The following is a 22,410-nucleotide window of genomic DNA, read 5'->3' as shown; positions in this document are numbered from 1 at the left end:
TTAGTGATGGTACACTAATAAATCTTGATGAACCTAATAGCTATAAGGAAGCCATGGCAGGCCCGGAGTCTGCGAAATGGAAAGAGGCAATGGATAGCGAGATCCAATCCATGTACGATAACCAAGTTTGGAATTTGGTTGATTACGTGTCCGAACGTAAGACCGTAGGGTGCAAGTGGATCTTCAAAAAGAAGACCGACGTGGATGGGAACGTACACACATACAAAGCGCGATTGGTTGCGAAGGGCTTTACTCAAACTCCCGGAGTTGACTATGATGAGACCTTCTCGCCAGTTGCGAAGATTAAATCTATTAGAGTGATGCTAGCAATTGCCGCATTTCATGATTATGAGATTTGGCAAATGGATGTCAAGACCGCTTTCCTTAACGGAAAGTTGGCTGAGGATGTTTACATGGCTCAGCCAGAGGGGTTTGTGGATCCGAAGCATCCGAATAGAGTGTGTAAGCTTGAGAAGTCCATTTATGGACTTAAGCAAGCATCTCGCAGATGGAATCTTTGCTTCGATGAGAAAGTCAAAGAGTTTGGATTTGTACGAAGCGAAGACGAATCTTGTGTGTATGTCAAAGCCAGTGGGAGTGTAGTAAGCTTCCTCGTTCTATATGTCGATGACATATTACTCATAGGAAACGACATCCCGACTCTGCAGGAGGTTAAGTCCTGGCTCGGGAAGTGCTTCGCTATGAAGGACCTCGGAGAGGCTTCTTACATTTTGGGAATAAGGATAGTAAGAGAAAGAAGTAAGAGACTAATTGGACTTAGTCAGAATACTTACTTGGAGAAGGTACTAAAACGTTTTAGTATGGAAAACTCAAAGAAGGGAGAACTACCGATACAAGGAAATGCCAAGTTGAGTAAGACTCAAAGTCCGAGTACCGAAGCCGAGATAGCAGAAATGAGCCGAGTACCATACGCTTCCGCAGTTGGCTCAATCATGTACGCTATGACTTGTACTCGCCCTGATGTAGCCTTCGCTTTGAGCATGGTTAGCAGATATCAAGGGAACCCTGGCAAAGCACATTGGATTGCGGTGAAGAACATCCTTAAGTACCTTCGGAGAACGAAAGAATGGTTCTTAGTCCTTGGAGGGAGTGATGACTTGAAGGTGCGAGGGTATAGTGACGCCAACTTTCAAATTGACAGGGACAACTATCGTTCACAGTCGGGCTGGGTCTTTACCCTAAATAGAGGAGCAGTGACATGGAAAAGTTCCAAGCAGGAAACCGTAGCTGATTCAACGTGCGAATCAGAGTACATCGCAGCAAGCGAAGCGTCGAAGGAGGCAATATGGCTGAAGAAGTTCATCGGTGATCTTGGAGTTGTACCGGCCATAAAGGAGCCCATGGAGATTTTCTGTGATAACGAAGGTGCGGTTGCCTTGACCAAGGAACCGAGGGATCATGGTAGATCTCGACATATCGACAGAAAATATCACTTCATTAGACATCGTGTAGAAGAAGGACAACTCGTAGTGAAGAGGATATCATCAGAAGATAACCCAGCAGATCCGCTTACGAAGGGACTGAGTAGGGTTAAGCACTTACAGCATGCTAGGAGTATTGGGCTGAAGGATGATATTAGCACAGATTAGATTGTATTAGAAACGTATAATAGATAAATGTAATTAACATTTGATGATTAAATAAAGAAGTTTTATTTATGAGTAAAGTTACTATCACATGTTAGTTGTTTAACTATTGTTTCACTTTGCATGTTTTGACTTCCAGAATAATTGAGTTTATTAGGAATAATCGAATTATTCAAATGGTCCACAATCGTTCATATGTTGGGAGTAGATATGAATGAAGATTGTCGTGAATTGGTGTGTAGAGCGTCTGAATGGTGTTAGACATAGCAAGAGTTGCTGCAAGGTTCATGAGTGCTTACGAACTGGTTTTGAGCATTGGAATAAACCCGCGCTTGCTGGAATCACTTTATGGAATACGATATAAAAGGTGATCGCAAGACGATAATATCATATGGTCTTAAAACCTAGATATATGGTTTATTATTTGTTATTTGATTGTGCATTGATAATGCGAAAACGCATCAGTAACTTGATGTTATAAAACGCATTGTTGTGTGTAGTTGGTTAATGAATAAGTAAATGCATATAAGTCGAAGTTTATCTGTAAATTTTATCCTAAGAGGGTATAAGAGATATCTTGGCCACTCGATGATTTGATTTGACTTATGTGCCGGGCCCGGTCAGAACTGAATTGATGTGTTCGATTAAGTTCTATGTCAAATAAATCGAAGATCGAGAAATCTAAATGCTAGACTAACCATTCCATAGGATTGTCAGCATGATATCTAACAGAGGACTGTACGATCCCTTATCTAAAGGACAAGATTGATTAGATCAGAGTTGACAGCGTCTTTGAGAGCTACGATTGCAAACCGTATTATACTTGTATAGTTACTAGACTTATCCAAGTGGGAGACTGTTGGAATAGTGTCTAAGGCTATAACTATATTCGGTGGTGCATGGTCCTTTTGGGTTGCCTTCACCATAGCAACTTGAAGGATGATTTGTTAAGAGAGAGTAAATATTATAAGGAATAATATTTAGCTATTTGATTAATATAAGTCATAGATTAATTGGTATTAATTTGGTGACTTAAAGAGATTAATTAAATAAGAGGGTATAAACTGTCAATTGTTTGATAGTTAGACTTTAGACTATAAATCCATTAGGATGGACTTTGGACGGTTTCTAAGAGCTTTAGGATAGCTCAAAATAGTCCATAAGGATATCTATGGAATGGATTTGGATAGCCTTAAGTGAAGATTATCCAATTAGGGTTTAGGGTGAAACCCTTAAGGAGTCTAAAGGTATAAATAGGCCCTTGGGGTGTGGAATTCGTGGACAAGCTTTCAGAACCTAAAGAAAGGAACCTCTGGCCGAATTCCATCCCCTCTCCTCTCTCCTAAATCATCTTGCTTGCTATTGGTGTTTGTGAACCATCAGAGGAGTGACAATTGTGACTCTAGAAGCTCCAAGACAAGAAGATCAACAAGGAACTCAAAGGTATGATTCTAGATCTGTTTTAATGTTATTGTTTAACCTAATTAGCCATTAGAAGTCTTGGATTCAAAAGCATGTTTGATAGAAAGCCTAGATCCAAGCAATAGGGTTTTGCATGCGCACATAGGAAAGTTCTTATGGCTAAAACCCAACACATATAACTAAAATAGAGTGATAAACTAGACAACTATACATCTTTCACAATTAGTAATATATAATCAGGAAAGTATGGACTTTCCTGGGATCATAGTTAAACAATCAAAACCGTATAGACTAACAATCAATCAACCTTCTCTTTTACGAAAATATGGGATTTTCTTGGATAACAACTTTTCGGTAAACTAAAGGAAACTCGTACATTTTCACAAAGCAAACATCTTATGAACTCACCAGCTTTATGCTGATTTTCAAACTGCATGTATTCTCAGGTCAACATTAGACAGGTACCTAGCGAATCTTCTGGAGAAGACGGAGCGTACAGAAGACTCGTCTCTACTTTTATTCATATATACTATGTATTACAAATGTACAACTTTACTATTGAACAAATGTAAACTTTGATATGTAATGTAATAGTTGTTTACTTTGCTTACTATGTACATCGGATTTGATACTCAACTTGGAGTCAACCCCAGGAAGGTTTCCGCCTTTGGTTTTCGGGGTGTGACAATACATAACATAAACATACATACAAACGTATGCCTAGTTAGAAACCATTACTATATACAGAACAAACAAAAAGCTATCAAAATTAAAATTTAGTTTTTATAATGATGCATACGTTTGTTTGTAAGTTTATGTTATGTATAAATTGGTGAAAACAAAGGAATCAAAGTATAAATAAGTTGTGAAAAAAAAACGAAAAAAAAACAAAGTATGAATTTAGGTAGCTTTTTGTTTGTTCAGTATATAGTAATGGTTTCTAACTAGGCATACGTTTGTATGTATGTTTATGTTATGTATAGATCGGTCAAAACAAATAAATAAAAGTATAATTAAGTTGTGACAAAAAAACGAAAAAAAAACGACACTTGATACTTGAAAAATAGAAAAATAGAAAATTACCGTAGGTAATCTGTAGGTAAATACCTACGGATTACCTACAGATCACCTTATTCTGTAGGCAATCCGGAGGTATTTACATACAGATTACCTACGGTCATTTTTTATTTTTATGTTATTCAAGTAACAAATGTCATTTCTTTCGTTTTATTTTTTTCACAACTTAATTATACTTTGATTGCTTTGTTTTGACCGATTTATACATAACATAAACATACATACAAACGTATGCCTAGTTAGAAACCATTACTATATACAGAACAAACAAATAGCTATATATATTCATACTTTGTTTTTCTAATGATGCATACGTTTGTTTGTAAGCTATTTTTCATGTATCAAATGTCATTTTTTTCGTTTTATTTTTTTCACAAATTAATTATACTTTGATTGCTTTGTTTTGACCGATTTATACATAACATAAACATACATACAAACGTATACCTAGTTGGAAACCATTACTATATACAAAACAAACAAATAGCTATCTATATTCATACTTTGTTTTTCTAATGATGCATACGTTTCTTTGTAAGTTTATGTTATGAATAAATTGTTTAAAACAAAGAAATCAAAGTATAAATAAGTTGTGAAAAAAACGAAATGAAAAAAACGATATTTGACTTTTGAAAATTGAAAAATGAAAAAATACCGTAGGTAATCTGTAGGTAAATACCTACGGATTACCTACAGATCACCTTATTCTGTAGGCAATCCGTAGGTATTTACCTACGGATTACCTACGGTCATTTTTTATTTTTCTGTTATTCAAGTAACAAATGTCATTTTTTTCGTTTTATTTTTTTCACAACTTAATTATACTTTGATTGCTTTGTTTTGACCGATTTATACATAAGATAAACATACATACAAACGTATGCCTAGTTAGAAACCATTACTATATACAGAACAAACAAAAAGCTATCTAAATTCAAGTTTGGTTTTTTTAATGGTGCATATGTTTGTTTGTAAGTTTATTTGATGTATAAATTGGTTAAAACAAAGCAATCAAAGTATAAATAAGTTGTGAAAAAAAAACGAAACGAAAAAAACGATATTTGACTTTTGAAAATTGAAAAATGAAAAAATACTGTAGGTAATCTGTAGGTAAACACCTACGGATTACCTACAGATTACCTTATTCTGTAGGCAATCCGTAGGTATTTACCAACACATTACTTACGGTCATTTTTTATTTTTCGATTTTTCATGTATCAAATGTCGTTTTTTTCGTTTTATTTTTTTCACAACTTAATTATACTTTGATTGCTTTGTTTTGACCGATTTATACATAACATAAACATACATACAAATGTATGCCTAGTTAAAAACCATTACTATATACAGAACAAACAAAAAGCTATCTAAATTAAAATTTAGCTTTTATTATGATGCATACGTTTGTTTGTAAGTTTATGTTATGTATAAATTGGTGAAAACAAAGCAATCAAAGTATAAATAAGTTGTGAAAAAAAAATGAAATGAAAAAAACGATATTAGAACTTTGAAATTTGAAAAATAAAAAAATACCGTAGGTAATCGGTAGGTAAATACCTACAGATCACCTTATTCTGTAGGCAATCCGTACGTATTTACCTACAGATTACCTACGATCATTTTTTATTTTTCTGTTATTCAAGTAACAAATGTCATTTTTTACGTTTTATTTTTTTCACAACTTAATTATACTTTTATTTATTTCTTTTGACCGATTTATACATAAGATAAACGTAAATACAAACGTATGCCTAGTTAGAAACCATTACTATATACAGAACACACAAAAAGCTATCTAAATTCAAGTTTGGTTTTTCTAATAATGCATACGTTTGTTTGTAAGTTTATTTGATGTATAAATTGGTTAAAACAAAGCAATCAAAATATAAATAAGTTGTGAAAAAAAAAACGAACCGAAAAAAACAATCTTTGACCTTTGAAAATTGAAAAATAAAAAAATACCATAGGTAATCTGTAGGTAAATACCTACGGATTACCTACAGATTACCTTATTCTGTAGGCAATCCGTAGGTATTTACCAACAAATTACTTATGGTCATTTTTTATTTTTCTATGTTTCATGTACCAAACGTATGCCTACTTAGAAACGATTACTTTATATACAGAACAAACAAATAGCTATCTAAATTCAGATTTTGTTTTTCTAATGATGCATATGTTTGTTTGTAAGTTTATGTTATGTATAAATTGGTTAAAACAAAGCAATCAAAGTATAAATAAGTTGTGAAAATTTGACCTTTGAAAATTGAAAAATAAAAAAATATCGTAGGTAATTTGTAGGTAAATACCTACGGATTACCTACAAATCACCTTATTCTGTAGGCAATCCGTAGGTATTTACCTTCAGATTACCTACGGCCATTTTTTATTTTTCTGTTATTCAAGTATCAAATGTCGTTTTTTTCGTTTTGTTTTTTTCACAACTTTATTATACTTTGATTGCTTTGTTTTGACCGACTTATACATAACATAAACATACATACAAACATATGCCTAGTTAGAAACCATTACTATATACAAAACAAACAAAAAGCTATCTAAATTAAAATTTAGTTCTTATAATGATGCATACGTTTGTTTGTAAGTTTATGTTATGTATAAATTGGTGAAAACAAAGCAATCAAAGTATAAATAAGTTGTGAAAAAAAACGAAACGAAAAAAACGATATTTGACCTTTGAAAATTGAAAAATAAAAAAATACCGTAGGTAATCTGTAGGTAAATACCTACGGATTACCTACAGATCACTCTATTCTTTAGGCAATCCGTAGGTATTTACCTACAGATTACCTACGATCATTTTCTATTTTTCTATTTTTCAAGTATCAAATGTCGTTTTTTTGGTTTTATTTTTTTCACAACTTAATTATACTTTTATTTGTTTGTTGTGACCGATTTATACATAACATAAACATACATACAAAAGTATGCCTAGTTAGAAACCATTACTATATACAGAACAAACAAAAAGCTATCTAAATTCAAATTTGGTCTTTCTAATGATGCAAACGTTTGTTTGTAAGTTTATTTGATGTATAAATTGGTTAAAACAAAGTAATCAAAGTATAAATAAATTGTGAAAAAAAAAAAAACGAAACAAAAAAAAAACGATATTTGTCCTTTGAAAATTGAAAAATAAAAAAATACCGTAGGTAATCTGTAGGTAAATACCTACGGATTACCTACAGATTACCTTATTCTGTAGGCAATCCGTAGGTATATACCTACAGATTACCTACGGTCGTTTTTTATTTTTCTATTTTTCATGTATCAAATGTCATTTTTTTCATTTTATTTTTTTCACAACTTAAGTATACTTTGATTGCTTTGTTTTGACCGATTTATACATAACATAAACATACATACAAACGTATGTCTAGTTAGAAACCATTACTATATACAGAACAAACAAAAAGCTATCTAAATTCAAATTTGGTTTTTCTAATGATGCATACGTTTGTTTGTAAGTTTATGTTATGTATAAATTGGTTATAACAAAGCAATCAAAGTATAAATAAGTTGTGAAAAAAACAAAACGAAAAAAATGATATTTGACATTTGAAAATTGAAAAATAAAAATATATCGTAGATAATCTGTAGATAAATACTTACGGATTACCTACAGATCACCTTATTCTGTAGGCAATCCATAGGTATTTACCCGTAGGTATTTATGTACAGATTACCTACGGTCTTTTTTTTATTTTTATATTTTTCAAGTATCAAATGTTGTTTTATTCGTTTTGTTTTTTTTTTTTTTTTCACAACTTAATTATATTTTGATTGCTTTTTTTTGACTGATTTGTGGATAACATAAATTTAGATACAAACTTATGAACCATTAAATTGTGAAAAAAATAAAGAAAGTCATAAACATATAAGTAAGATGCTATAAGTAACATAAATCTGAAAAAATAAAAATAAATAAACAACAAATATATAAAATACAAATAAGTTTCATTTTCCAATTTACCATTATGTAACAAATATATATATATATATATATATATATATATATATATATATATATATATATATATATATATATATATATATATATATATATATATATATATATATATATATATATATATATATATATTCAAAGCATGACAAAGTATAGAATGTGAACTCAAAATTTATACGTGGAGTTAGAATTAAAAACAAAAAGGCATTTAACCACCGTCGCATAACTCTTTGGAATTAAACCATTTGGAATTAAAAGGCATTTAGCCATTTGGAATTTAAAAAAAAAAAAAGCATTTAACCCATTTTTCAATTCCCTTCCTTATCAGGTCGCATAACTCTTTTCTACCACCAAAACCTAGTCTCGTTCTTTCGGACGATTCCCCACCAAAACCAACCCCTGTTCCGGCGATTCCCCATCAAAACCCACATTGCTGTTGATGTCGCTGTCCCGCACCACCATCGACCTCCTCATACCGCCTGATCCGGCTGTCATTATCGCAAACCACCACAAGCCTGCAGCATACCGCCACCGTCAATACCCCAATACCTCCATTAACGACACCTGAAGGTATGTAATGTGATTTCAGTTTGCTGAAACTTGTACAAAACTTCAATTGTTCAGCGTATTATTAATTTGCTTTAACGAATGAATTACTGACTAGCCATAGATTATTTAGAGACTTACGTGCTTTTCACTAGCCATAGATTATTTAGATTATTTACATCAATATGCAGTTATAGGCAAACAAACACACACCCAAATTAGATTATTTAGAGGCTTATGTGTCTTTCACTAGCCATAGAAGTATATTAACACACAAAATTTTATAGACAAAAAAGCACAGATTTGCGCCTGTCCCATACATTGGTGGGTCTGTAAACCACAACTCAAAAAAAGACAGAATTGCCCCCGCCAAACTCTCACCTTGTGATGAGAATTGTTATCGAGATTTAAGAAAACAAAGTATGATTTTAGTAATCTAAGAATTAGAACACGAAGAGTAAATATTAATGAGATCTTATATTGATGAAGACTGATTACAGAATAAGCAGAAAGGATATTTGCGTTAACAACCAGTCCTTTCTACTTCTAACCTCAGTCCCTATTTATATGGAACATGAGTGTACAAAAAATATACTAAGTCTAAACATTACACTTCGCACAAATATGACTTGGTAAAATAACATAAAATGCGAAACAATACAAAACACAATATTCGACTTTTACAATTTTGCTTCTACAATCTCCCCCTTTGTAAACAGTCCAAGCTATTCAATTTATAAGCTTTTGAACAGCTGAGTGAATTGTCTTTCGCACTTCTCCATACCAGGAGATCACCTTCTTGAGATCCTTCTTGTCTCCTTCATTGTTCTTCTTGCAATTGTTCATACGAACAATAAAGTGCGTATATTGCGAAGAATTATATCTTTCTATCTCTGAGACTTTAAACAAAAATTTCTTAGGTTTTCCCTTTGTATCTCTTCCTGAAAACACCATACCAAAAGGTTTCAAGCATATTTCATCAACAGCATAATTCGACAATGCTGATTGGGATACAGTCTCTTCCCAAGGACCTTTCACTTCTCTTCCCAACACATTTGCCAATTCATCATCTGTAAGAGCCAAACAATCGAAGTAATTATCGATGTATGTCTTAACATGTGCGAAGCCTATCTTGAATAGTTCAGTCTCAGAGCCTTTGAGCTTATTCTCTTCCATATGCTTCAAAATCAGAGCCACTTGAATCAAATCGTTGCAGTTTATCAGAGGAAAATCTGCTACAGTGAAGTCATACTGCTTGTTGTCTGCTCGAATAACAAAATAACGAAAATTTTGAAGCATGTCTTCAAACAATATATCTTTCTTGATTGTTAGCACCTTTTTGATCTTCAATAAAGACCAAATTTCATCTGGATTCTTCCCCAAAACAGCATGAAATCTAATTTTCATTTGTGTAAACTCATCAGGATTATCAAACTTCTCACTAATCTTGTACTGAGCATTTCATTGATTGGAAAATCTAGCTAGCAATTGTTTGAATTCGCAATATCATAACTTTTCTTTGGCTTCTTCTTGAATTCATACATTTCCCTCCCCACAACTTTTGACTGTATAGTTTCGTAAGAGTAAAGCTTCAATGGATCTCCTTTGTTCCTCGTGGAGGATCACTTGCCCTTTGTCTCATGATGCTTTGTATCTGCCTCATTCTTTACATCTCTACTTCAGCCTCAGCTTTCTTCTCCTCCTTTGATTTTTTGTATAATATCCCTTTTCCTTTTCCCTCCATATCTGTTTGAGGTTTTGAACTTGAACCTCCTGCTTTTTCTCCAATAACAATTCCTTTGGCATTAGGTCTTGTGGTTATTGTAGTTGAGGAAGTTTGCTTCGTAAGCATGGGAAGAGTAGTTTTAAGCTGGGTAGATATAACTTTTCCCACTATCTTTGCATCCTCCTCTTTACTTAAACTTTTCTCTCCCCCTTGCACCCCTGTGAAAGCAGGTGGGGCACCCCTTGGAAGTAAAGAGGTAAAATTGGCAAGTGGAGCAAGAGCTTTCTGAATTGCTTGTTCTAAAGTATTAATCTTTAGAGACAAGAACTCAGGAGTAAGAATTTGTGTAGATGACTCTACTAGAAAAAAGGCCTTTTACGACGCTCATTGCGCGTCGTAAAACGCTCAGACGACGCGCAAATGCGCGTCAAGGAAGGCCCTGTCATAAAGAGAGACGACGCGCATTTACGACACGCAATGCGTATCAAGGAAGGCCCTGTCATAAAGGAAGACGACACGCATTCGAATGTCGTAACCTTACGACGCGCGTGTTAATGACACGCAATGCGTATCAAGAAAGCCCCTGTCAAGAAAGGCCATGTCATAAATGAAGATGACACACATTTTTGCGTATCATAATTTTAAATGTTTAAAAAAAATATTTTTAATAGATTTACTAATTTTCAAATTAAATTTGAATTTAATGACTCATAATAGAAAATAAAATATCATATACAAAAAATATAATCCATTTCATAAAATTTAATGTCGTATACAAATAATCATTCCAATAGTAAGTAAATGTAACACATTGCTAATATTGCATAATATTTATTATTGAAAACAAAACATGTACAACATGAAAAGAAACCCTTGAATAAATTCTCCTTTGACAATCACCTTTGACAATTTTCTTTCTAAAAGAATAACCTGCATGCAAGAACTTTGAGAGGCTGCAAGGCACTAATATGTCAAATTTGTTTGTCTGCATGTTTTCAGCCAACTATAGGAAATTTTAGGAGTATGTATACATGTCATTTACATATATATATATATATATATATATATATATATATATATATTGACATAACATAAAGCATACATTGACATAACATAACTAATTCCAAACAATTCAAACATGACAAAGGGAAAACAAAGGTGGCATACCTGATGCATTCACCCAAATCTTACAAGAAACCCTACATTTGCTTCAATTTGCCAATTTCACGTTTCAGGTATCGATTTAAAGAATTGGTGGGATCGCAAGCATGACGTACCGGAGGGCGTTTCTGTCGGCGATCGATACGCAATCGTACCCCGTTTGGGATCGAGCCGTTTGGAACGTGGATCGTGACTACTTTGGCGAATCCTGTGACTATGGTCCCCAACTCCTCCACGACTCCATGGAACATTTACACAATACCCTTCTCCACCCATGGACCCCACCTGATAACATATATAAGAGTGAAATGACCATTTTACCCTTCTCGATGTAAAAAATGAGAGAGAGAAAAAAAATTAGGGTTATGTTTACCTCATGGGCAGCGCCTGTACCAGGGTAGAATTTTCCACCTTCATGTGTATGTAAGGATATATACAACACCTATAACAATTAAAACCAGTATCATCAGAAATAGTCAGATAGTAATCTACAATGTTATTTATGATATAAAATAAATTAATCAACTATATTGTTTTATATTTATGTTGAGTTTCATTTTTTTTTTATAGGAGAATGAATGATAGTTAATTTTACATGGCCTCCTGCAATTTATTACCAGGAAACACTTATAGTGTTTATGTTTTTTTTTAAATATCACAAACTCTTTGTGGTTAACCAAGAAAAAAATTATTTCTGTGGTTAAACCAAAAAAAATACAGAATATGGAGTTAACCATATAATAATAATATCATTAACAAGTTGAAGAAAGTAGTATCAATTATTGCACGAATAAAAAAAATAAAAATAAAATTACTGTTTTGTTCTGCTCAAATATTTCTTGAGTTCCATTTCCATGTTACATCTTGTAAATAAATAAGGTTAGATAACTACAACTCATAGTTTTTTTTTTTAATTACAAAGATTATTACCCAATCAACAATCAAGACTTTTTTTGCTCCTGCAGCTTGTGCTGCTGATGCAGCAATGGCTGCATTGTTATGCAGACAAAATCCTATTGCTTGTCTCACTCCAGCATGATGACCTGGAGGACGCACCTGACCCATGACCCATGACCCACGACCCATGATCCATCAAACATAAAGATTAATGGAACAAATAGAGAGGTGAAGAATTATAGGTAGAAACTTCTTTTTACCAGTGCAAACCCGTTTTTAGCACGCCCCGAGTATATAGATGATGCCAGGTCAACACATAACCCTGCTGCCAGCCTGGCTTTGCATATGTATCAGGGGTGAAATAACTGTTGGAAAAACAATTTTTGCTAATAAATACAAGGGTTAATCTCAAAACAGACTTTATATTTTGTGTTTTTCCAGATTAAACCTCAAATTTATTTTTTTACATTGTATTTGCCAAAAAAATTGTAAAATGTGAGTGAGGGTTTTTTTTTTGGAGAAAAACTAAAAAGGTTGAGGGTTTATTTGGAAGTATTTAGGAGGTTGAGGGTTTTTTCGGAAAAAATGAAAAAACACAAGGTCTTTTTCAGGCAAAAAATAAATTTGTGGTTTAATCCGGAAAAAACATAAAATATAAGGTCTTTTTTGAGATAAACCTTAAATATAATGGAGAAATACTAAAATGTTAAGAGGTTATATAAGTAATTGATATTTAATGTACCTAGCAACATGTTGGCTTGTGAGTTCAACAGATTCAATATTCTCATGAGAGTGGATCTGAAAACAATAGAATGGAATGGAATCAGTCATTACATTCCAGAATCATGTTTGGTTGGTGTGTAAGAATGTAATCAATTTTTTATTATATTAAGATACATTGTATAGTGTTAAGTTTTAACTCTACTTTATATGTTATTCACTTCTAATTTATAAAATTTTAATTTGCAAAACTAAAAGATTAAACATAAAAGCTCATTAGAATCCAAATAACTGTTCTCTAATATTACAAATTTTATAAATAAAAATGGGTTATATTGCAAATTTTCATTCCATTCCTTCAAAATGAGAATTTACAAAAGAGAAGGAATCACATTCCTTCAAGAATGGTGCATTCCATTCCATTCCATCAAACAAAACAAACAGCTTTTTTCATTCCAATGGAATGAGCCATTCCATTCCATTCCCTTCCCTCCCTGATTCCCTAATACCAAACACTACCTTAAAGTTTAGGTATATCACAATCAGCTTATTTTATAGCCAATACCAATGAAAGTGGAAAGTCAAGATTGCAAGTTGACTTTAAACTAATGAATGAAATGTTTACCATCTGAAGTTCTTCACGTGTAATTTCTCTTGCTGAAATCGGTTGGCATCTTCCAGGAAATATACCTAAAATTTACAGAAATGACAATTTAGAGAATAAAAATTTTTTTTTTAAAAAAAAGACAAGGAATCCTAGTCACACACCTGCAGTTGCCAGGCTGGCAACAATTGCTCGAAGACGATCTGGTCTTTCTGGATGAGGAAGAGACTTCCTTTCAACCTACAAATTATAAAGATCAAAAAATGATGACATCAAAGTTTTTTATTTATAAAACCATCAAGACTATTAAAAATAATTTTTTTTAAAAATGAAAATTGAAATATCGGGAAGAATTCTTACTTCAGAATGAAGCAACATCCTGTCATCAAACCCCACTGCTGTCGATTTATGTGGGGCCAAAGTTTTTGAGCAAGAAGCTAACATTGATTGAAAAAAAAAAGATCAAGGAAATGAAAACAATTTAAATGAAAAAATCAATCTTTAAAAACTTATGTGGGGCCAAAGTTGTTTTCTCTTTAGACCTGATTTCCCATTTTGCTTCAATGATGAATTCTGAATAGAATCTGCCTCTTCTGAAGATGATGCAAGAAAGCCATGCCTAAGGATTCCAGAATCTTTATGCTCTCCACACATCTGGTGAAGATACTTGGCACAGAACTTAGAGACTGCTTGACCTGAAAGATAAAAAAAAGCTTAGTGAGGACTGTTGGAACAGGTCCCAACCTTCTCACTCACACAACACAGATATCTTTACTACTTATAAAAGAAATCTAACTATTTCTATAAATAGATTGAATATAATAATATTATTTTTTTAAGACGTACAAACGATTAAGCTAATATTACAAACAACCATTAATAAAATAATATTAAATTTGAAATCGTCTAAATTTTTAAACTTAGTGTACAATCACCTATGCATGAATTTTGACTAAGCTATTTAATCCCCAAGTTAAAATCCTTATTTATCTCAAGGAAGCCGATCTGGCCTTCTTTCAGCCAGTTTAATCGGTCAACAACCATAACCGGCTTTTCAATCTCTTTATACATTATCTCCTTCATTCAATGGAAAAACCCTAGCTGTTGGAATTCACCAGCCACACAACCGCACAACTCCGTCACCTCTATAATCTCCACCCACAGTCACGCATGCTTCACCTTCTCTGCCACCTACCTACTTCTCTAAAATTAACGTTAACCACGCACAGTCTGACCACCAATGTAGGCACTCTGCCTCTTTCCGTCTATCACCGCCACCCAATAATTTTTCGCCTCTACCCTCCTTCGCCTACGTTTCTCTGTTCACCAATATCTACTGTTACCCATCCCCAACGCACCTCTACCACTTCTACACCTTATTAAGACCTATCTCTAAAACCCTACACATATCAACACATTCGTCTTCACTACTTCATTACTACCATCACCTCATTCATATCTCCATCACTCGTTGGAAACCTAAGGATATATGCATCGCCGCTTCAACCTTGAAACCGATGTGGACTACTCAAAGATTCGGCAGATCATTCGAAGCCATGTAGGTTTTCTTTAATAGTTTCTGATTTTAGTTTTCATTTAGAACTGATTCTTAATTAAACCCAAAAAATTGCAGATGGGTTAATCTGAATCTGTGTTTGAAGGTAAGATATTGTTTGTTTTTTCTTGGGGATTGGGTTTGGGGTTTTTACTCCATCATTTGAATATCGGATATTGGTGTGGGATTTGCAGGTCAGATGTTAGTTTTGTAGATTTTGATCTCATTGTAGCTGATCATGAAATGTTGGTTTCAAGTTCTCTCATTTAAGTCCTTCCGGTAGATGAAATTGCATTAGAACTAGAAAATTAACACAAATGTCAGATAGTTGTTACTCTCTTTATGACTATATCATCGTTTTTTTATATTGTATTCTTTGCAATTGATAATAGAGGTTCTTATTATATTTGAAAATTTCATAGTTAGTTTGATGTTCTTAAAGAAATAAGCAACTAGAGAGCTTGTTAATTTGTTTAGTTCAAGGTATTACTTTCTTTCCTTATCGTTTCTCAATTTGGTTGTGTGTGTTTGTATGAGTCTATGTTTATCTTGCAAATCACCAAGAGTCAATTAGTTTTTTTTCTTTAAAGTTGCAATATGTAAGTTTTTGTTATTGTTTGGGGTAAACCCATTTGTAAGTTTTGTTTTTGAAAATTGCAATGCATAAGTTTTTGGTTTCATTTATTGTCAGACAACAAAAAAATTTAACTGACAAAATTTTGTGAATTTGGATTGATTTGTTTCAAATTTTATCATATACATATTTGACTATTGTATCATTCTTATATTTGAAGGTACCATATGAATAATAGTTTCTTCTTCGTTTTGTATGTATCATGTACAAGAACATGGGAGTGTTTTGTTCTTAATATTTTCTATGTAAATGAAAAAAATAAGCTTTATTTATGCATTATACCATTTGTGAATGAAAGTTTTTTTTTTTTTTTGTTAATTCTCATGTGTCTTTCTTTGACATTCGTAATTGGTTTGGTGGGTTCACGTTATGTGGTTATATTTTGGTTTTCGATTTTGTTTTCGGGTTAAGTATTTTGTTAATTAATTTATTAGGAAACTATGATTTCATTTAAGATTAAAAACTTTCTTCCGTCTTTGAGTTCATTCGCATTTATACATTAAAAACTTCGCATTTTCATTCAAATTCTTCGCATCTTGCATCCATCCGTCTTTGAGTTCATTCGCATTTCATCGCATTAACTGAGAAATTAATCAGTTGTCTCATATTCGCATTTCAGTTGTTTGAGAAACCCAGATACGAACCCAAATGCGAAACCCACTGATTTCAAATGCGAACCAACCAAAAATCATCAACCACGTACTTGTGTCACCAAATGCGAACTGAATATCACCATTAAATTCTCCTCGCATTCCATAGATGCGAACACAATCCAGATCTCCGACTCCAAGCTTGCGAAATCAAAATCAATTAACCTCAAACAAATCGTGAACTTCTTATGCGAACTGTTTTGACCCACATAACCAAATGCGAACTCAATTGATGTCATATGCGAACTGATTTCATAGATGCGAACACAATTGATTTCATATGCGAATCCACATCCATCGATATGAAACCAATACCAGTTACAAGCAATTAGTAGCAACAACCATCGATCCTCTAATTTTCAATTACTCAGCCTTCGCTTTTCATACAACCCGTCGACCCTGAAAAATCGATAAACACCAAATGTCTCATTTTTAGATCGATTTTCTGATTAAATGTCATATTTGAAGAATGATCGATTTTCTGATTAAATGACCCCATTTTGCGAAGTTGGACCACTTATATTATTTCTTGAAAAGATCAGGTGCCAAATGCGAAACTCTAAGCTTTCTTCCCCAATTCGCATTTATACATTAAAAACTTCGCATTTTCATTCAAATTCTTCGCATCTTGCATCCATCCGTCTTTGAGTTCATTCGCATTTCATCGCATTAACTGAGAAATTAATCAATTGTCTCATATTCGCATTTCAGTTGTTTGAGAAACCCAGATACGAAGCCAAATGCGAAACCCACTAATTTCAAATGCGAACCAACCAAAAATCATCAACCACGTACTTGTGTCACCAAATGCGAACTGAATATCACCATTAAATTCTCCTCGCATTCTATAGATGCGAACACAATCCAGATCTCCGACTCCAAGCTTGCGAAATCAAAATCAATTAACCTCAAACAAATCGTGAACTTCTTATGCGAACTGTTTTGACCCACAAAACCAAATGCGAACTCAATTGATGTCATATGCGAACTGATTTCATAGATGCGAACACAATTGATTTCATATGCGAATCCACATCCATCGATATGAAACCAATACCAGTTACAAGCAATTAGTAGCAACCATCGATCCTCTAATTTTCAATTACTCAGCCTTCGCTTTTCATACAACCCGTCGACCCTGAAAAATCGATAAACACCAAATGTCTCATTTTTAGATCGATTTTCTGATTAAATGTCATATTTGAAGAATGATCGATTTTCTGATTAAATGTCATATGTGTGACATTTAATCAGATTACAAAACATGTTTGTTATTGATGGATGAGATAGATTTAATGTATATCATCAGTTTTTTTTTTTAAATGACAATTTAAAAAATCCTAATCAGTTTGGATAGAATTTGAAGTGCTTATCTGATAAGCACTATGATAATTTCGAAGTTAGTGTTATCTTTTTCTAATTAATAATGATATAAACTGTAAAGATAATTTCGAAATTAATATGTTGACTAACATTGATCCTTAAAATTTGGGATATGAATGGTTTTGAGCGGGAAAATATTGACACCTGGGTAACCCTCTACAATAAATACCTATGGATTGTGTGACATTGGTTGCCTTTTAAAAGACATAAAAACAAGGCATGCATTTATACCCCAGAAAATAATAATGTAATAGCAAAGGAAAAACAACACCATAAAAACATGTTACTTATTTGAAACAATCCAAAAAAAAGACAACCATAAAAATTCCAACATCAAATAAATCTACTAAAAAAACTTAGGTGTTAACAACTGCATCTTCATCATCCTGAGATGGCTGGTTTTCAGCTGCAACAGTAATCAAACCACTCCTGACAAAAAAATAAAATTTAAGGCATTCATAAGTTTCTTGATCCTTGAAATATATAAAAAAAAACAGTTTTTCATGATCGTTTGTAAAACAAAGTACAAATGATCTTACCCGACATCAACAGGAAATTCACCATCTTCTTCATCACGAAGCCTATAACATCTGTTTCGGCTTTGAACTTTGACACGGGGTCTCTTCAGTGGTGGTGACAAAGTTTTTGGTTTTGTTGAATCTAATGTGTCAGACTTTTCCACAGCTTCATCATCCAGCTTTTCATCTTCAGAACTTAGAATATCAATAACCTCATCCCAATTCCAATTTAGCAATGCCCATTCCCTTTTCTTTTCTTTCTCATGTTTCTCATGCATACCAAGTTGAAGGATGATTTGATCACATTCCTGCTTATTTACAATGCTACTTGAGTTCGACATTATGGCCGTTTTTCTATGTCAAAAGTAGTATTAGTTACAACGTAACAATTAAATCAAAAGAGAAAACAAAAAATATGTGAACATACCTTCTTCCCAGGTGGAAGAATCAAGTCATTATCGAATTTCAGAGAAGCAAACATAGGTATTTATTGTAGAGGGTTACCCAGGTGTCAATATTTTCCCGCTCAAAACCATTCATATCCCAAATTTTAAGGATCAATGTTAGTCAACATATTAATTTCGAAATTATCTTTACAGTTTATATCATTATTAATTAGAAAAAGATAACACTAACTTCGAAATTATCATAGTGCTTATCAGATAAGCACTTCAAATTCTATCCAAACTGATTAGGATTTTTTAAATTGTCATTTAAAAAAAAACTGATGATATACATTAAATCTATCTCATCCATTAATAACAAACATGTTTTGTAATCTGTACATATATACGTATTTAAGATTACGAATCTTGCTTCCATACTTTACCATCAAACCATTTGTTCCATTGATTTCATAAAACCATCTGTTCTATATGCTATATCAGAATCAAACAGGTATTGAACTTTTACTTTATTTCATAGTACAAGCAATATGTATTAGAAAAACCATCAAGTATAGCAATTATTAACTGAAGTGTTTTTCAGTTGAAATGGATATTTATCATACTACTGTTAATGAATTTTCTGCTTTGGGGCAAATATATGAATGGTGGAACATTACAAGTGTTAGAGTATTGTATGTTTGGGAGGACATGGAAAACAACAGGATGCTCTTGTGGATGATAGATCGCCAGGTAAGGTTTTTTTCCAATTAAAATATTCAACTTCTATTAAAAGTTTAATTTTGTAAATAATACCATTACCATTTTGTTATTTACACCAGAGAGAAAAAATATTAGCAATCATACCTCGCCATTTAGTGCCCGGATATCGAATCATGAATCTGAAAGGAAATGTATTCTCTGTGCAACATTTCCAAGTTGATGAATACCATTTGGACAATCCAATGTACCAACAGTACAAAATCTGCACCAGTGATAAGGCGATAATGATAAACCATGCCACAACTTTTACTCGGTTAGCAAGCGATTTTGCCAGTGGATATCCACTTTATCCAATTGTGTCTACTGTCACAACTGTTGCACAAGATCATACAAATAAAAGAAGGCTTGTTGGTATATTTATATCTTTTCTTTAATCATTTTTATATCATCTACTATAAATTTAACAAGAAAATATGTTTTTTAGATGTGGTTGGAAGAATAGTATGGGGAAATCGAATCAGACAGCTGCGATCATTTGAGTTAATTCTCCAAGATGAGACGTAAGTATATATGTATTCAAAAAACACTTAAAACAACATAGTTTTTTATTAAATTTATTATCATTCATTATAAGAGTTTAAACAGCATTACCTTTTAATAGGGGGAACGTAACAAAGTTATTGTTGTATAACGTACCAGCAAACCTTATGATTAAGGTTATTGTTGCAACATACAACAAATCCATACTCTATGTTTCTTGCATGAAGCTGGTCCACAACAATTTGGGTCAGTTAAAAAATATGATCAGTATATAATTTATATTAATATCAACATATTCCAAATTGTAAATACATATTATTAAATTTTATGCCACATGTTTCATGTTTTTGCAGGTAATTTATTGGTTTCTACTGTTTTAACCGACTTTGATGTTGAACCACAAATGTATGAAGCTGATAGGATTAGAGCTAGATATTGATGAGAGTATTAGAAAAAGATTTTCTTGAAAACTTTTTTAATTCCCGTGTTTTCAATTCAGTTGTGGAACTTTTAACACATATGGTTTTACCACATTATATCTTTTATCAGTTTTAAGTTTTATTATTGGTTTTGTTAATTTGTTAACTTTTCATTCGTGAATGTGGTGTTTTTATTTTCTTTTTGACTTACTATATATATATATATATATATATATATATATATATATATATATATATATATATATATATATATATATATATATATATATATATATATATATATATATATATATATATATATAAGGGAAATACTTCATGGCAGTGAGATTTATAGCAGGGTTTATAAGGTGGAACTGGGTAAAATTTTCCATTTTGCGAAGACTATAGGGATGCGAAATGAAAATTCTGCACTTTTGTCTTTTTATGACCCCATTTTGCGAAGTTGGACCACTTATATTATTTCTTGAAAAGATCAGGGGCCAAATGCGAAACTCTTAGTTTTCTTCCCCAATTCGCATTTATACATTAAAAACTTCGCATTTTCATTCAAGTTCTTCGCATCTTGCATCCATCCGTCTTTGAGTTCATTCGCATTTCATCGCATTAACTGAGAAATTAATCAGTTGTCTCATATTCGCATTTCAGTTGTTTGAGAAACCCAGATACGAACCCAAATGCGAAACCAACTGATTTCAAATGCGAACCAACCAAAAATCATCAACCACGTACTTGTGTCACCAAATGCGAACTGAATATCACCATTAAATTCTCCTCGCATTCTATAGATGCGAACACAATCCAGATCTCCGACTCCAAGCTTGCGAAATCAAAATCAATTAACCTCAAACAACAAATCGTGAACTTCTTATGCGAACTGTTTTGACCCACAAAACCAAATGCGAACTCAATTGATGTCATATGCGAACTGATTTCATAGATGCGAACACAATTGATTTCATATGCGAATCCACATCCATCGATATTCACCTCTATCCTTTCTCGATCAACTACCTCATCGTTTTTCAGTAATAAGTGTTTATCCCCATGAAACTGCATCCACTTCCAACTGGATTAACCTATATTCATACTAAAATTTTAAAAAAATAAATAAATGCTAAAAAACCAAATAGGTTACTAAAATAAAAATAAAAAATTCATACCCATAATTAAAGCTATATGCTACTTCATCGTTTTTCAGTGATAACTGGTTTTCGTCCATCAAACTGTATCCACTTCCAACTCTGATTAAATTATTAGACCTGTATTAAAAAACAAGGAAAAAGTAAGAGAATTTTATACGTTTTTTCATGCAATTCCTATTTTTTTTTTAAGAATCTACAAAAATAATAATTAAAATTGAATTACATGTAAAACCAATTCAAAACAAAAAATCTTATTTTGTTTCCCGGTATAATTTTGAATACTTTTCAACTAATAAGATAAAAGTAAATCAAAATGGATTACGAATTTTCAAATTTTATTATAAATATACACATAAGTATGAACTATATGTAATCCTTTCATAACAAACTTTTAACCTATATATATATATATATATATATATATATATATATATATATATATATATATATATATAGAGAGAGAGAGAGAGAGAGAGAGAGATATTTGCGTAGTAGATGAACCATAGGCGCCAATTGCAAACATATTCTATAATTATAATTTAACATATAAGAAGGCTTCATCGGTTCTACAGTCTGCTACTGCGTATGTTTACTATTTACGATTTTTACTTTCTCGATTATACACCATTCCCACTCACTTTGTGTTCCTTTGTACATGCATAAACTACATATATTCTATCGGCTTCACAAAAAC

At 32.4% G+C, this 22,410-nt stretch overlaps 1 protein-coding gene, 1 long non-coding RNA gene and 1 pseudogene across 4 annotated transcripts; 1 reads left to right on the top strand and 2 right to left on the bottom strand.

The window, feature by feature from the left end:
• The first annotated feature begins 8,431 nt into the window (after positions 1–8,431).
• Positions 8,432–20,676, top strand: LOC145047280 (uncharacterized). Of its 2 annotated transcripts, XM_078995536.1 has the most exons (6): positions 8,432–8,664; positions 19,476–19,624; positions 19,714–20,005; positions 20,079–20,154; positions 20,256–20,380; positions 20,488–20,676. In XM_078995536.1, exons 2-6 carry the CDS (start codon positions 19,481–19,483, stop codon positions 20,571–20,573), a joined length of 723 nt encoding a protein of 240 aa, XP_078851662.1. In that variant the 5' UTR covers positions 8,432–8,664; positions 19,476–19,480; the 3' UTR covers positions 20,574–20,676. The 2 variants fall into 2 exon arrangements, with proteins under 2 accessions (XP_078851662.1, XP_078851669.1); XM_078995543.1 differs by lacking the exon at positions 8,432–8,664 and having other exon boundaries at positions 19,229–19,624.
• On the bottom strand, positions 10,307–14,411 carry LOC145014658 (histone deacetylase 15-like; annotated as a pseudogene). Its single transcript, XR_013665571.1, has 11 exons — positions 14,291–14,411; positions 14,109–14,185; positions 13,913–13,988; positions 13,770–13,834; positions 13,167–13,222; positions 12,685–12,789; positions 12,458–12,583; positions 12,343–12,390; positions 11,901–11,969; positions 11,644–11,812; positions 10,307–10,665 (listed from the first exon to the last, which is right to left on the bottom strand). The product of XR_013665571.1 is annotated as a histone deacetylase 15-like (transcript).
• Positions 20,261–21,896, bottom strand: LOC145047296 (uncharacterized). The gene is made up of 3 exons (XR_013682182.1): positions 21,735–21,896; positions 21,586–21,650; positions 20,261–20,361 (listed from the first exon to the last, which is right to left on the bottom strand). It is a non-coding gene; the product is annotated as an uncharacterized LOC145047296 (long non-coding RNA).
• Between the last annotated feature and the right edge of the window lie 514 nt (positions 21,897–22,410).

Source organism: Lactuca saligna, chromosome 1 (genome assembly GCF_052625555.1).
Source record: "Lactuca saligna cultivar CGN05327 chromosome 1, ASM5262555v1, whole genome shotgun sequence".
NCBI classification, from domain to species: Eukaryota; Viridiplantae; Streptophyta; class Magnoliopsida; order Asterales; family Asteraceae; genus Lactuca; species Lactuca saligna.
This window is presented reverse-complemented; position numbering and strand designations above follow the sequence as displayed.